The 16,754-nt window shown below is 50.3% G+C and overlaps 1 protein-coding gene across 1 annotated transcript in view; it reads left to right on the top strand.

Annotated features, from left to right (window-relative positions):
* THSD4 (thrombospondin type 1 domain containing 4) overlaps positions 1-11,635 on the top strand; it is a 624,572-nt gene extending 612,937 nt beyond the window's left edge. The window contains exons 15-18 of the mRNA XM_056128738.1: positions 5,179-5,352; positions 7,868-8,047; positions 9,649-9,793; positions 11,475-11,635. Coding sequence (XP_055984713.1) covers positions 5,179-5,352; positions 7,868-8,047; positions 9,649-9,793; positions 11,475-11,614 — 639 coding nt within the window. The 3' untranslated portion in view covers positions 11,615-11,635. The remainder of the gene's footprint in view (positions 1-5,178; positions 5,353-7,867; positions 8,048-9,648; positions 9,794-11,474) is intronic.
* Positions 11,636-16,754: the final 5,119 nt, after the last annotated feature.

Below are 16,754 nucleotides of genomic sequence, written 5' to 3'. Positions count from 1 at the left end.
GTTAGGAGAATGAGACCCATCATTGTTACTGGTATTTGGCATATTGGGTACGCCACGGGGAGTTTGCCAGACTCTGCCGTGTGGGCAGGTTACATTTGGTAGCCTGCCAGTTTGTCCAAAGTAGGAATGAGATGATATACCTCTTATACCACACACACCCCATTTCTGGCCTCAAATGCCTGTTTCTTCCATAAACCCTTTAGTATTTCTGGATTTGCAACCATCCCAGAACTCGCTTATACTCAGCAGAGAATTTGATGCATTTAAGGTGTGAGCACATGAACAGAGGGCAACGCTGGGATCTCAATTTTTCAGTGAAAAAATTCTATTTTTAAAAAATGTTTAGGAGCCAGAGCAATAGTACAGCAGGTAAGGTACTTCTCTCGTACGTGGCCAATCCAGCTTCAATTCCCAGCTACCTATATGGTCCCCTGAGCCCGCCAGGAGTATCTCTGAGTGCAAAGCCGTGATTAAGCCCTGAAGAAACCGGGTGTGACCCCAAACCTAAAAGAATAAAGTATTTTAAAATGCTTATTTTCTTTTTGATCTAAAGGAACAAACACCGTTTGAGTTAATACCCCTATGTCTAAATCTTTATAACGAATTTCCTTGTGTTCTTAAAATAGTGTTTTAAGATAAAGTTCTTTCATTCAGCTGTATAAACCCTGTGGAATACATTTGACCAAATTTCTTACCAGAAAGATTATTTCAATTTTCAAGTATCCAATCAGCCACTGGGAGCACTTTCACTGCAGTGATACTTCACAGGCCATGCCTCTGCATCTTTTGTAGAGTAAAACTGCATAGAAATTTTCAAAGTTTTTTACACTGGCTATTTATCTTCCAGTTATGACAGCAAGTTTCCTCTATTTTGTATTCTCATGCAAGTGCTTCCTGTGGCTCATCCTTATCTTAAAGTTATCAGTAGAGCCAAGGATGGACATTTTCATCTTCCATTTAGAGAAACTTTCTTGTTCTTCTTTGGAAAGGGGTTTGTACCTCGGGAGTCTGGTTTTCTGATGTCAGTGAGAGAATTTGTTTCATTCACCTCCAGGATAGACTATAATTCTTGACTGCTCACTTGCAGAGGCAATGAATAGGACAGAGGGGCTATTGGGTTAATGGAAGGTGAGCTGACTTTTCCTTTACTTCCCTAAGGACTTATTTCTCATGAGGCCATGCTGACCTTCTGACCCTCAGTTTCCTCATCTGTTTCACTGATGAGTAAACATTAGGGGGGGAAACATTTGAAATCGTGATCTCACCAAGGATGGCACCGTGAGAGGGTGTCTGGGCTGTCACAATCCCCTTAGACTCTCTCCATCTACGCTGGACTTCAGACCCACTGCTGGCCAGATGAAAGGCCAAGGGAACAGGTCAAGGGAATAGCAGGCGTTGAGGCTACACATTTGAATAGTGGCTTTGCACATACACCGGCTCTGTAAATCTTTAGTCCAAATGAGACCATTTTTCACTGGGCATAGACATGCCTTGAGCTCCTATCCCATGCTATGCCACACACGAATGAGGGGAGAGGCTGAGCCTTCAGTGGGAGAAGGGCAAGAAAGTGGGGTTCAAGTTTGCAAATGCCTTGAGGTCTAGGGCAGAGGCACCCAATCTGGTTTGACCTGCTGAGCCCTTTTCATGGAAAAAAAGAAAAGAATACTCAGCATCCCTCTGGAAGTCTACCTTCATTTTTTAAATCTTTTATCTTGATGTAGACAAAAGTCAACACTGTTGATGCAGTTCTCGAGTTGAAATTTATTAGATAACAAGACTCCAGTATATAAGCATTAAAATCAATTTTTATGTGAAAATTGTTGTGTCTGATCGCAGGGTTGTTGAGTCCTTGTCTAAGAATTTACTCATCTGCTGCTATTTGAGCCTTCTGTGCTTTTGTTTTTGTTTGTTGAGTTTAACTGGCTTCAATGTTACTTTCCCATCTAATTTAGTGTAGAGTTTTCACATGGGGGTGTTAGGAGATGTCCTGTGGTCCAGAGACTTCAGAATCTATGGTCTGGGCCAATGAATTGACAGGGTGGGGCTGGAACAGGTGGGCAGGCCTTCTGTGGGAAGGTGGGCGGGCTCCTGGGGTGGGCGGGGCTGCTTGGGAGGGGAGGGGCTTCCGGGGCTTCCCATCCTAACTCTGAAAAACACTGGAGTTCTCAGCTTGGGCACTGGGTACCTGAAATTACTCACCGTTTGTGTCTATGCAGAGAGTATTTATGAGTGGAGTTGAGTCCCTGGTGTCGCAGCAGTGGTGGGGTGTGGGGCAGCTGTGGGGCTTCCATTGGGTGGATATTCAGCTTGCCCACCACCGGAGGTCACCCCAGCCACAGGGACCAGTGCTTTCATGAATTTTAGCTGCATGGCTTACATCTCCTCGGAGGAGATGTCAGGAATGGGTAGAGCACGGTCAATGGGTGAGTCAACATCGTGGTAACTGTGGGAGGTGGGCTGGAAGCCTACCTTCTGTAAGCAAATAAACAGAAGGTGCTTTGTCCCCCACTCTGAAGCTGCTGGATGGTTCCAGAAGGACCCACTTTAGGAACAGTGTCTGGAGTTTATCTAGATGTGAATGACCCAGAGTGTAGCCTGCTGCGGGTTTAAAATTCGCCTCTCCCATGTGAGTGGAGGTTGTAAGCTCACTCTGCGTCAGCCCTTCAGACTATGCTGCAGCCTTCTCCTGAGTGATGACTCACCCCCGCATCCTTACAGCTGCTTTCAGTGGAGGGAGTCAGGTGTGCTGTCAGGTGTGGGGACCAGCTCCAGGGCGGGCTCTGCTCAAGGATGACATGTTTGAATATGTGTGTGATGTGTAACACATTGACACCAGCTTGCTCGCACTCAAATGTGGTTTGACGAACTTAAATGGCAGCACCAGCATCAACATCGTAATCACCACCGGAAAGAAAACAAAAAGTTTAGAAAGTCCTAGATAGCAACTAGTTCTTAAGGGTGTTTGTTTCAGAAGAAATAAGATAAGACATTATTTCAATTTATAGAGCATGAGGCCAGGGATATAGCTCATCAGTAGAGCACTTCCCTTGCCTGTGTGAGGAAGAAAGAAGGAGAGAGGGAGAAAGAGAGAGACAGACAGGCAGACAGAGAGAGAGAGAGAGAGAATATGTTAATTAAAGTAGAAGTTCAGAAATCATTATAAAGCCTTCTAACCCTCAGGGAGTTAGGGAGTTAGGCTCCCATGTGGCCGCCATCTTTCTTTCCAGAGAGGAGAAGGCGACTGGGGCAACACCCTTTCCCCTCCGGACAGACCTGATGGCCTGGATTAACGCATAGTCCATTCACTTTTCTGCTCCAAGCTGCCGGGTTCTGCATTAAGTCCTTGTGCTTCTGGGGCCGTGGCCGTGCTGACCCGTGTTTCAGTCCCACTGTCTCTGGAGTGACAGCCCTTATCAGAGGATTGCTGAGGAATCTCATGTGTGCATGCAACACATTAAACTATGTGTGTTTAGTCTAAACAGCAGTGCATTCGGCATCAGCTCTTCTCTGGCCACAGAAGTGGCTTTGGTCCTCCAGTGGACACATCCTCAGATGGTGTTTTGTGTGACCTGTGAACATTCTGAAATGAAAAGGGTGCATTGAATTGTGTCATCAGGATGTTCTCACAGAGGAGAGGGCGTCTGAGTGGAGTCTTACCGGATTTTCATGTGAAAACAAAAAGGTAGCACAGAGGGGAGGAAGAGCCTGGACAAGGCTGCCGGAAGCCTTGCTGCAGAGGCTGGGCAAGAAGCTGAGACCACAGGCCGGTGCATGGCCTCAAGACTTAGTACAGCAGGGAGGGCACTTGCCTTGCACGCAGCCAACGCAGGTTCAATCCCCAGCAGTCCATAGGGTACCCCCAGAACTTCCAGGAGTGATCCCTGAGCATCTCCAGGTATGACCCAAGAAACAAATAAACAAGTTCTCAGAGAGCAACAAGACAGACCATAGAAATTGGGTAAACTAGGATCTCACAAAACTGCATGGTTGACAGACTGGGTGCCCAAACCAAGAAGGCAGAGGAGCAGTTAAGAGTTTGGGATCCAGCTGGAACACCAAGGGGAGCTATTAGAATGGTGGCAAAGGGGACATGCTGGGCTTCAAGCTGGTGGATAAGAGGTATCACAGAACACTCAACATTGTCTTGAAAAAAATAGTATGAGAAGCAAAATAAGTAGCATTCCAACTATTGAAAACAGATGGAAGATGGTCAGTGAGCTTTCATTGTGACTTGGGAATGGGTTGGCTGTACCCTCCATGGGGACAGAGTGGGTGGAGAGGTCACTCATGGGTATGGGGTGGTAAGTGGACCCCTTACCCCTTGGGGCCTTCATTCCTCTATCCTAAAGAAAAATATGACTCAATCCCTAAAAGCTGGGGGTGTATCATTCATGAGCTGTGTCAGCCAGATAGTTTGCAGTGTCACTATCTGGCCGACACACCTGAGGGTGCTGGAAGGGTCTGGGGCTGGGCCATCTGCCCAGAGCCCATGCACCTAGAATGGATGTGACCATGGCATGAAGGTTTCCAGGTCACTCTCCTGCTATTCCAGGGTGCCCCTAAAGTCCTCATAACTATAGCCTTCTGAGAGTAAACCACCTGCCTTGACATCTCTGCCCCCCTGTGGAGGTCACCAACTTGGTCCTCCTCTCCCAGAACTGCCCAGACTCAGCTCCTCGCAAGGACACATGGGCCTGGGTTTTCATGCTCTCATTCTTCTTCGCCAGAATTATTTTTCAGAGATCAGCATATGGGATGAGAGAGATTGTTCAAAGGGTGGGAGTCCATGCCTTTCAAGTGCAAAGCCCTGAGTTCAGTCCCCAGCATCACTGGTCCCCGAACAATACTGAAACCATCAGGGCACACCACAGGCCCAGCTATTATGGGGAGTGACCCCTAAGACTCCTGAGCACTCCTGGGGAGGCCCCAAACAAACAGAAAGAAAAAGGCCAAAGCCAGGAGAGCTGGGCCGACCATTAAGCATGGTCCTGACACCAGCAGGATGGGATGAAGACTGTCACGAAAAATCAAAGATGGGGTGTTGCCATGACAAAGGCAGTGGGGAGTGGCCAGGGATTTCTCAGGTAGGAAGTGGACTCTGGACTTCCTGTGCATCATCTGGGAAGGGCTCTGAACCTGCGGGGCCTCACTTCTAACCTGCCTTCTCCCATCCCCCAGTGCTCAGCGGAGTGTGGGGCCGGCGTGCGGACCCGCTCAGTGGTGTGCATGACCAACCACGTCAGCAGCCTGCCCCTGGAGGGCTGTGGGAACAACCGTCCCGCGGAGGCTACCCCCTGTGATAACGGACCCTGCGCAGGCAAGGTGGAGTGGTTTGCGGGAAGCTGGAGCCAGGTGAGTACCCAGAACTCATGTGTCTCTTGTCTTGGCCAGAGGCAAAGGGGGTGGGAACCAGCATTATCTGGAGTTTCTGGGCTTCAGTCTCAACTGTACCACTGGCAACCTGCACCCTTCAGGAAACTGTTTGGAGCCTCAGTCAGTGTTGATTGAGCACCTACTACATGATCTTCTAAGAACTGGAGACATACACCAAGGTGTTGTGGAAATTTCCACCAAAAGCCAGCAAAAATCCAAGCAGCACATCTGGAGAAGTGGGAAGGCACAGTTATTCTCCATTAGTGGACCCAGTGGAGCTCAGTTTCCAGAACTGGACTCAGAACAGAGGCGAGGACTCTTTAGAATATCTGATGGGGGTTGGGGCATTTGTAGGCAGCTGGCAGGAGAGGACATAAGCAGAGATCCTAAGCATGTTATTTTAGAAAGCACAGTCTGGGCGACCTTAAGGGCATGAGCACATTTGGAGTATGTCCTCAGGTTACCAAGGTTACTGCCTGTCTCAAGGACATCCCAAATGCTCTCCATGGTTATGGTGCCCTGGTTCAGCTGTGCCTTGGCAGCTTGGTGACTGCTGTGATAGCCGGGGTAGTAAGACCTGCCCTGTTCTCCCATACACAGTAAATGTGGGAGGTGACAGAGAGTTTGTGCATTCACCATGAGGACATGGACCAGGCCATCGTGGGAGCGCTTAATCAGATTACAATATTGTCTGTCAGTTTGGCCTTAGTTATACTAGGAGGGGAAATAAGCAGAACAGAGACGGTCAAGGCTGTTCATTATGAGAACAGCTAACCCAGGACACTTTAATGGAATCACTGAACTGGTGGCACCCAGCCTGGTCCCCTGGGATCTGTTCTTGTTCCATTAGCCCCTGACTCCAGAGCTGCTGTTTCTCCGCGCTCTTTCTGACTTAGGTTCATGATTCATACATTGTCAAGACCTCTGCCTCGTCTCAATGATTTCATTTATTCTAAGTGGCTTTTAAAGCAGATCCGGACAGTGGGGTGGGGGTTGAGCTGCCTTGTCCTTGGCATTGATCTGATGGGGCTTTTCAAGGCAGCTGGCAGAAGAGGACAGAAGCAGAAATTTGGAAAGCAATCTGAAAATAAACATTGAAACCCATCAAAATGTGCGTTAGCCTGAGCCCAGTCTCCTGAGTCCTGGAGAGTCATTACAAGGGGATCATTAACAGAATCAAACAAAATGAATGGCTTTCTCAGCAGCAAGATTCCTGACTGGCAAGTGCTGTTTAGGGGTCTCTAGGCACTCGGCCAGGTGATTCTCAGGGACCAAGCCAGCATGGGTCACATGCAAAGCAAGAGCCTGACCTCTAATACGATCTCTCTAACTCTTTAAACTTTTATTTTAATCGAAAAGTATTAAGAGAAGGATTGGAGTGATAGTACAGCACATAGGGCGCCTGCCTTACATATGGCCAACCCAGGTCCATATCCCACATCCCATATGGTCCCCTGAGCACCACCAGAAGCAATTCCTGGATGCAGAGCCAGGAGATCCCTTGAGTATCACTGGGTGTGGCCCAAACACCAAAATATAAAAAATATTCAGAGAGGGTAGCTCAGTGGTCAAGCACTTGCCTCACTAGTATGAGGCCCTGAGTTCAATTCCCTGTACCAAATACCCTGCCCCAGCCACGACACAACAACCAACATCAAAATCACACACACAAAAAAAATTCAAATTAAAAGTACCAGAAGTAGGGGCTGGAACAATAGCACAGCGGGTAGGGCGTTTGCCTTGCATGCAGCCGACCTGAGTTCAATTCCCAGCATCCCATATGGTCCCCTGAGCACTGCCAGGAGTAATTCCTGAGTGCAGAGCCAGGAATAACCCCTGTGCATTGCCGGGCATGACACACACACACAAAAAAGTACCAGAAGTAGACATGAACAGAACACATTTTCCAAAGCAAGAGATAGCTATGTAGAGTAATTTACAAGAAGTTAGTTATTGGCTCCATATTTCCTTAAAGAAAATGTGCCAATGCATTTAATTCACAGTTCCCAGTGGGCACAACCACTCTTCAGCACCAAGTTAGGTAGCAAGGGGAGTGACCCTATGTTCAGGGCATCCTGCCAGCTGCCCCATGGGGAGGGAAGCTTTGACCTTCGGGGACATTGTCTCAAGTCTGGGATCTTCCCCCACAAATGTATAGGCCAGAGAGGAGCGCTATCCCACTGCCCCCAGCAGATGAACCAGACTCATGTCTTAGATGAGGGGTGTGGGGGGCCCACTGGACAGACGCCACCCGGCTGACCAGCCGGGATGTCTGTGGGCTGGGTGGAGGGGGGCGCCTGGACGCCAGCTCCCTCCAGCCAGGACTGCTTCCATCAGAACCGAGTTAGGAACATGAGGGGCCCTGTGTAACGTCTTCTCCAGAAACGTTCTCCTGGCATCCGGCAGGCTCTCCCTCCCGTCCGTCCATCCCCACCCAAGCCCACGGTGCTGCCCTCTCCCTCACGTGACTCTGCGTCCCTGCTTCTCTCTCCAGTGCTCCGTGGAGTGTGGGGTTGGGAGCCAGCAGCGGGAGGTGGTCTGCGTTAGGAAGAATGCAGATGCCTTCCAAGTGCTTGACCCCCACGACTGTTCCTTCCTGGAGAGGCCCCCCAGCCAGCAGTCCTGTCACCTCAAGCCTTGCGGGGCCAAATGGTTTCACACAGAGTGGAGCATGGTAAGTGGGGGCCGGGGGCATCTCCAGAGTCTGGTCACCAACTCTGGTATTCACAGGGCTCGGCCCTTGCTGGGTTCCTTACCATCCCCTTCAACTTGATCACTGTTGGGGGGGGTCTCAGACTCAGCCTACTTATAGGAGGGGACCCCAGGCTGGAGTGAGATTAATCTCTTAGGCCATCAAGGCCAGATGCAGTAACTCTGATCTCAAAGCATCTGAGAACTAGTGTGAGCCTTATTTTGGAGTTAGGAACAGGTCCGCTATAACCAACGAGGTTATATTTCAACAAACCTTTTGAGAACATAGCTGCAGAGGACTGAGGGGTTGCAAGGCTCGAGGGTGCTGTTGAGAGTATGTCCAGGCAATGTTCTTGTTACAGAACCCACTGGGGACCGGAGCCATCATTCATTGGGGAGGGCTCTTGTCGTTAATGCAGCCTGACTAGGGTTCATTACCTAATACCCCATGTGTTCCCTTGAGCCCCACCAGGAATGATCCCTGAGCACAGAGCCAGGATGAATCCCTGAACATCACTGCATATGGCCAAAAAAAACCCCAAAAATCTGGAAAAAATCTACCAAAGAAGCTTCTATGGGTCCCAGTACATGGCGTGGTTGTGCGCCCATGTTAACCTACTGTAGATCATGGGTTGGGAGACTGGACTCGAGAAATTCCATCTCTCTTTGAATTGGCCACTGGAGACTCAGCCATGATTGTGGACCATCTCCACCCATCTTTATCCTTTACCAAATGGACTCTGTGTACCAATGTCCCTGGCCTAGTTTAATTTTTTAATCCTTGTGTTTGTGTCCTACAAACTAAAGTGTGACATGACATCTAGATTTGCTTCAGAATAATAAGAGGAATGGATGTGGTGGAGAGAGATGGGGTTGATTGGCCATGTGCTGCTTGAGGGATACATGAGAGCTATCTTGTATTATTATCTTGGTACAGTTCTTGGAAGATGACAGTACCCTTTGCCACAACAACCAACATCAAAATCACACACACAAAAAAATTCAAATTAAAAGTACCAGTTTCATTTTCTGCCTCCTCCAAGAGATGCTTAAAATTATCCAGTGTCAGAGCACGCGGGAGCAACAAACCCAAACTCTCCAACATTGACATCCCAGTAGAAGCACATCAGATTGGGTGGGATGTAACATAGAGGTCAGCCAATCCCAACGAACAGAAACATTAACACAGAAGGCTTAACTTAGGCAGCCCCCAGAAAAGGACTTTCTGTCACCATGATGAGATACAACAATTTTCACAAATTTTCTTCTAAGGAAATAATTTTTGATCGCTCTGCTAGCCATGTACTAGTAACAAGCAATCATGGGCCTGCTCTGAGGGCAAGCATGATGGATAATTGGGAAAATGGAGACATTGGTGTAGGGAAGAGGGCGGTGGTGGTGGGCTTGGTGTTAGAATGCTGAGCACCTGTAACAAATCTTCATGAACAATTTTGTAAACCACGGTATTTAAATAAAGTGGGGGCTGGGGGGAGAGAAAAAAATTGCTCAGTGCCTCTCCTGTCCAGTGCCTTCCCTGTACAGTGTACTGACCTACCACCAACCCTTTCTCTGTGTCCCACGCAGTGTTCCAAGAGCTGCCAGGGCGGCTTCCGGGTACGGGAGGTGCGCTGTCTGGCTGATGACATGACTCTGAGCAGTCTCTGTGACCCTCCGCTGAAACCAGAAGAGCGGGAATCCTGTAACACTCAGGAGTGTGTTCCGGAAGTTGGTAAGGAGAAAGTCCCATCTTGATGGGGGGCAAGGAGGGAGCTGTCTTTCCGGAGCCAGGGATGGGACTCGGACGTAGAATGCATGCCTTGCCTTCTGTGAGGTCCTGGATTTGATCCAAAAGAAAAAAAATGACTTATCTAGCACTCTGGAGACCTCTGGTATGAAAATGCTGCCCCGCCTGGTCTCTGTCTGGGATGGAGTCAAGGTGTCTGTTACTCAGGGGACAGCACTTTGCCTATGATGCATCAGAATAGTGCCTGTGTCCTAGAAGGCGACCCAAACCACCCTCCAAAAGATTGCTGGAGCAATAGCACAGCGGGTAGGGCGTTCGCCTTACACGCGGCCAACATGGCCGACCCGAGTTCGATCCTCCGCCCCTCTCGGAGAGCCCGGCAAGCTACCGAGAGTATTGGATATGCCAGACACAGTAACAACAAAGTCTCCAATGGAGACGTTACTGGGCCCGCTCGAGCAAATTGACGATCAACGGGAGGGCTGTAAATGTGAATGGAATAAAATGGTGGTGGTTTTCTGAAGGGCCAGAGTTATAGTACAGTGGGGAGGGCATCTGTCTTATACACGACTCACCCAGGTTTGATCCCCTGCACCCCATATGGTCCCCTGAGCCTTGCCAGCACAGAGCCAGGAGTAAGCCCTGAGCACGACTGACTGGATGAGACCCAAAATACAAATAAAAGAGTGTGTACCAGCACCTGGGCAAGAAGGAGGGCGCTCAAGTCGTCAGGTGCATACCTAGCATGTGCAAGGGCTCCACTGGAGCTCTGGGACTGCCCTGCTTCCCAGGACTTTTAGGTATGACCCTGCTGGTCCCCAAGTACCAAGCCACCTGTCCTGAACTCCAAATAGTCAAGGCCAAAACACTAGGCTCAACGTGGCTGGGAGCGACCCCTATAAAAAAAGAGATAAAGGGGGTTGGGTCGCTAGTACAGCAGGTAGGGCATTTGCCTTGCATTCGGCCAACCCAGGTTCAATCTCTAGCACCCCATATGGTCCCCCAAGCCCACCAGGGGAGATCCCTGAGCTCAGAGTCAGGAGTAAGCTCTGAGCATGGGCAGGTGTGGTCCCAAAACAAATAAATAAGGGAAGGAAGGTGGGAAGGGAGTGAAGGAAGAAAGGGATGGGAAAAAGGGAGGCAAGGAGGGAGGAAGGGAGGAAGGGAGAGAGGAAAGGAAAGGAAGAAGGAAGGAAGGAAAGGAAGGAAGGATGGAAGGGAGGTGGTAAAAAGGGAAGGAAGGAAGGAAGGAAGGAAGGAGGGAAGGAAGGAGGGAAGGAAGGAGGAAGGAAGGAAGGAAGGAAGGAAGGAAGGAAGGAAGGAAGGAAGGAAGGAAGGAAGGAAGGGAAGGAAGAATGGAAGGGAGGTGGTAAAAAAGGAAGGAGGGAAGGAAGGAAGGAAGGAAGGAAGGAAGGAAGGAAGGAAGGAAGGAAGGAAGGAGAAGGAAGGAAGGAAGGAAGGAAGGAAGGAAGGAAGGAAGGAAGGAAGGAAGGAAGGAGAAAGAAGGAAGGAAGGAAGGAAGGAAGGAAGGAAGGAAGGAAGGAAGGAAGGAAGGAAGGCAGGCAGGCAAGCAGGAAGGAAGGAAAGAGGGAGGGAGGGAGGGCCGAGCTCAGGCGCAGGAACAGTTCCCTGGCCTGGCCAGCTCAGGCTCCCCTTGTCTCCGCAGACGAGAACTGCAGGGACCGCTACTACAACTGCAACGTCGTGGTGCAGGCGCGCCTGTGCGTGTACAGCTACTACCAGACGGCGTGTTGCGCCTCCTGCACGCGGGCCGGCCGGCGCCCCGGGTTCCTGGGCCGCAGATAACCCCGCCGCCTGCGTCACCGTGGACCCCGGGTCCCCTCCTGGGCCTGGCCCCTCTCTGGGACTGCCGACCCTCACGCCGCTGTGCAGAGCCCCGGAGTCCGGCCCAGCGCCTGCACCCTGCTGTCCCCCCAGCCAGCCAGGGCTTCCTCTCGTTTGCCAGACGCAGGACCCCCGTACCCCACAGAGCGTCCAGGGTTTGTGGGTGCGTTCCTGAGGCCCACGCATTTGACCTCCGACACCCTGGTCTGGAGGCAGGAAACGAAAATCTCCGTTTCACTTGCAAGGCAACTGAAACCCCACCTTCAGTGGCAGTATTAAGCCCCCGCCGTGAGTGCCTGGACAGGATTTGCCAACCCACTCAGTTATTTCCAAGTCTGCTCCTGTGCAACAAGGCCCCCGCCCCCAGCCAGAGACCCTTAGAGGAACTGTCCCAGTCGCAGGTGACAGTTTCCATTCTCCTGGGACATGGACACCCCTGATCCCCGTGAGCTCTGCACCAAGGTCCCTTGGCCATGGAAGCGTCAATCCAGCTGGCCCAGCACCGCTGCTCTGTGAGCGCCACCCAGCCTCCCTCTACCAGACTGTTTGCCCGCCTCAACCAGTGGAAAGTCCAACCCAGGACAACTTCAGAATTTATTTGCGAATCTCCCTTGGGTTTTTCCGCCCCGTGGGATGGTTTCCTCTGTCACTGAGTGAGTATACTCGCCTCCCGAATACCTCACTGCCCAGGATATCCCTTGGGGCTCAGCACCAAGACCTGCGTGATCCTTGCAACGGGGGTTGAAGGGGGTTACTTCCCTGCCCTTAACTCTAACAGGACAGGCTCCTGTTCGGGCAGGGGAGAAACCCCCAAGGAAAGTGTCGCTGGGTGATTTCCAGCTAACAATCTGTGTGCACAGGGACAAAGCTGCTGGCTGTGGTCACCACCCTCTGCTCCATGCTGGGCTTTTGGAAGTTCTTTGTTCTTTCTCTGGGGTTTTCTAGAAAGCACCAGACACCACTTCCCTAAGGCAACCCCATCTCTCACGACTGGTGCAGATGAGCAACTGGTACAGATGAGCCAGCCACCACCCCCCTCCCCAAGCTATGCAGCCCAGCCCAGGATGTGCTCTCCGAGCAACCCTCTTCCTTTCACCCCATTCTTTCTCCTCTTTTTGGTCACAAACGTGAGCGATTCCTGCATGTGGCTTCTCCCAGAGCCACAGAGGAGACTCGGAAGAGATTTCATTATGTACTGAAGGACAGAGAAGAGACCAGGCTGACTGCAACCTGGGGTCAGAGAAAGCATTTCCACTTCCTGCTGCCCTGTGGGTCATCCTGCCTGTGGGCTCACCCTTAGAGCGACCCAGGGTCTTTCTCTGCGAGGAGCAATTCTGGGTCCTTCCAACCCCTGATTGGTAGGGCAGGGTTGTGTCCTACCTCTGACAGTGTCCTGTGGTTCCCAGCATTAACCCTACCTTTCTCTCAAAGAACAATGGGCCACCCAGGTGAATGGCCATCCTGACCCTTGTAGAATTTCCTGGGAGTAAATTCTTATCTTCTGGTGGGCAGAAATATCTACATTCAGGGTCTCTTTTTCCCTTCCAACAAATAGCTGAGCTGTTCCTGGGATTACTAATCTCTGGAAAGCTTGTGCACTACAAGAACAGGAGTTTTAGCAATTACTCCTCTTCCCTGTGTCTGTGTGGAAGTGCCGTCACTGATAACACATCTGCAGGGTCCTTCTGTAGTTCCAGGGCAGGCATTCTGGGGGACGGAACATAAGGGACACCCACCTTTGGGGCACACTCTCTGCCCTCTCTTTGTATCCACTCCCTTCCATTATCTGCTGTCTCCTCCATCCTCCCCATTGTTTCCTTACCAGCAATAATGCAGACTTGCTTTATTCACTTGAATGATAGTTTTTAGTAACTTTTCATCACAAAATCAAGCCCCTCAGAAAGTTTGCTTTTTTTACTTTCATGTATAATGGTGCCAATTCATGTCCTTCGTCTATACCAAGGGCATCGCATGGGGTCTGTCCTTTTCAGCTCCTCGCCGGCTTGCTTTTCTTCCCAGAGAAAAAAGAAGCGTTTAAGGAATAGGGCACTGAATGTAAGCTGGTCAGCTGGCTGCCAGAGGGACCGTCCACTCCACAGATGTGAGCTTGGTGCTGCAGGCAGGCAAGCAGGGAGCGGAGATGACAGGCCTGTCCTCAGAGCCACTGGCACTCAGAATTGTCACCTGTCCCCACTTTTCCTGGCTTGTCTGGTCCAGTGGTCTTGCAATTTTGTTCATCCTCTGTTTCCTAGAGTAATGGCAGACACTTATCCTGAATACGTCAGCCCTCTTTTTTTCTTCTTTTTTAATTCTTATTGAATTGCCATGAACTACAAAGTTACAAAGATATGTATGATTGAGTTCTGGGCCTATATTGAAGTTTCAGGCCTATGCTGTTCCAACACCAATACCCTCACCAGTGCCTTCTACCCTCCACCAATGTCCCCAGATTCCCTCTCACCTCCCAGCCTGCCTCTGTGGCAAGTTCCTCTTCCCTGTCCTCCTCTCTTCCTCCTCCTCCTCCTCCTCCTCCTCCTCCTCCTCCTCCTCCTTCTCCTCCTCCTCCTTCTCCTCCTCCTCCTCTTCTTCTTCTTCTTGTTCTTCTTCCTTTTCCTCCTCTTCTTCCTCTCCTCCTCCTCCTCCTCCTCCTTTTCTTCCTCCTCTTCCTCCTCCTCCACCTCCTCCTCCTCTTCTTCTTGTTCATCTTCCTTTTCCTCCTCTTCTTCCTCTCCTCCTCCTCCTCTTCTTCCTCCTCTTCTTCCTCTCCTCCTCCTCTTCTTCTTCCTCCTCCTCTTCCTCCTCCTCCACCTCCTCCTCTTCTTCCTCCTCCTCCTCCTCCTCCTCTTCTTCCTCCTCCTCCTCCTCTTCTTCTTCTTCTTCTTGTTCTTCTTCCTTTTCCTCCTCTTCTTCCTCTCCTCCTCCTCCTCCTTTTCTTCCTCCTCTTCCTCCTCCTCCTCCTCCTCCTCCTCCTCCTCCTCCTCCTCCTCCTCCTCCTCTTCTTCCTCCTCTTCCTCCTCTTTTTCCTTTTAGGCACTGTGGCTTGCAATACTGTTACTGAAAGGCTATCACGTGTATCACTATAGATGGTCAGAAAGGAGAATATTGATGCTTTATAACTTTCGAGTGAAAATACCCAATCCCGCAAGGGCCGCCGACCGCTTGCAACAGCGGAAAGCTCCTCGTGAGACCCTGCGAAGGCAGAGAAGTGGGCACTGTGCGAGCTATTCTGGGAGCAGGAGGTGGAAAGGAGGCTGGTGCCGGCTCCTGCTCCAGGCGCGCCCTGTGCGCCAGCGCCTTGCCGGCAGAGGGCGCTGTGGTCTCTGCGCGCTGACCCGTCATTGGCCGCCTCTGCAGAGGAGGCGTGGCCATAGTCAGAGACGCTGCAGGACGGGGCTCACGGCCAGTCACCTGCCCAGAGCCACCGACTAGCTGGGATGGGAGCACTTTCGACGAAGCCAGTGCCTTCTAATTGCCATCTGTTTCCCAACGCACCTCGCTTTCCTGGAGCAGAGCAATTCTCTCCACCCGGAACCATCTCTGATCTCTGAGTGACCCCTCCCCGCCCATCGTGTGGTGGGAAAATGACCACCGAGGCTGCAAACATGCAGCCGGTTTTGTCAGCATCCTCCGTTGCCTGGCTCACACACTCACATGCATGCACACATGCTCACATATTCACACACATGCATGCACATGCTCATATTCACATGTGCACACACATGCACAAGCATGCTCATATTCATACATGTTCACACACACACGTTCACACGTGCACACACATATTCACACATGTGCACACTCTCACATGCACACACGCTCGTATTCAAATATGTGCACATTCTCACCTACACTCAGATTCACACGTGTTCACACACTCTCATGCACACATGCTCACATTCACACACGTGCACACACATACACAGACACATATTCTTGTACATGCTCAAGCACACAATCTCGTGTTCACAAGCACACACATTTACGCAGTACACATGCTCATAGCATATACACACACAAAACACACTGTAGCCACACCCATAAACAACACACACACACACACACACACACATGAGAAGGAAGCCATTCGTTACATGAGTTCCCACCTGCCTTGCCCCCAGGCTCCACCATCAGTCTGACAGAAGGATATACTTTGTTATAACTTATTATTTTGTTCTTTGTAAATACAAGATGTTTATAGGAAATGTGTATTCAAACTCTATCTGCAGAATGAGTCACTTCACCAAAATAGTTCTATTATTTAGAATATGCTCATTGTAAAGGGACCTAATAGGTATTTATTTACATATGTGATTCACGTTTGTGTGAAATCATTTGATCATTTGTTCTAACCCGCTTCCTAGCAAATTGCTATCCAATGCCTTCTTCCACACCCACGCCTATGATTCAGCGGACAATGAGTCAAGCTCCCTGGGTTTGAGAATCAAGTATCAGTTAACTCTGGGCCTCATTTTATGACTCTCACGCTGGCATTGTGCCTGAATCAGGTCAGCCTGGACCGCCACCATTCCCTGTCAAACGTCGGGTTTGCTCATCCAATCTGCCCTCTCCTTGTCCCCGGACACTTAGAGAAAAAGTGGCAGCATCTTTGTCTTCCCTTCTCTGTGTCTTGTCTCTTTTGCTAGAACCGGTGGAAGGAAGCTGTCCAGAGGTTGGGTTCCAGCAAGGCTGAGGAAGCCTTCAGCAAGGCAGGGAATGTCACTGGCGGTGCGGTGCAGGGGGCTGGGCCAGGGGGTTGCGGGAGATCCTATCTTCTGCACAACCAGGCCTAAGGAACCAGTGAGATCTTCCATCGGGTTTCTGTCCCCCTGGTACCACTGAATTCTTGTTCAAAGAGGTAGAGGGTAGAAAATGAATCACATGAATAAATAACATCTGTTTTTTCTTCAGCAAAAAAAAATGGCAATTATTTTTGTGTATGACTAATTTATTTTTTATTACTGTTAAAACACAATAAACTGACTGAAAGATCAGCTGTGTTCACAGGTGTGCGCTTTCTTGGCCCTCACCCTGTCTGGATGCGCCTGTTGCGGGGGACACAGCCGAGAGCCCCCCCATTTTGTTGCTTTGTCACATGTGTGGG

Source organism: Sorex fumeus, unplaced genomic scaffold, assembly GCF_029834395.1.
Source record: "Sorex fumeus unplaced genomic scaffold, SorFum_2.1 ptg000067l, whole genome shotgun sequence".
Taxonomy (NCBI): Eukaryota; Metazoa; Chordata; class Mammalia; order Eulipotyphla; family Soricidae; genus Sorex; species Sorex fumeus.
This window is presented reverse-complemented; position numbering and strand designations above follow the sequence as displayed.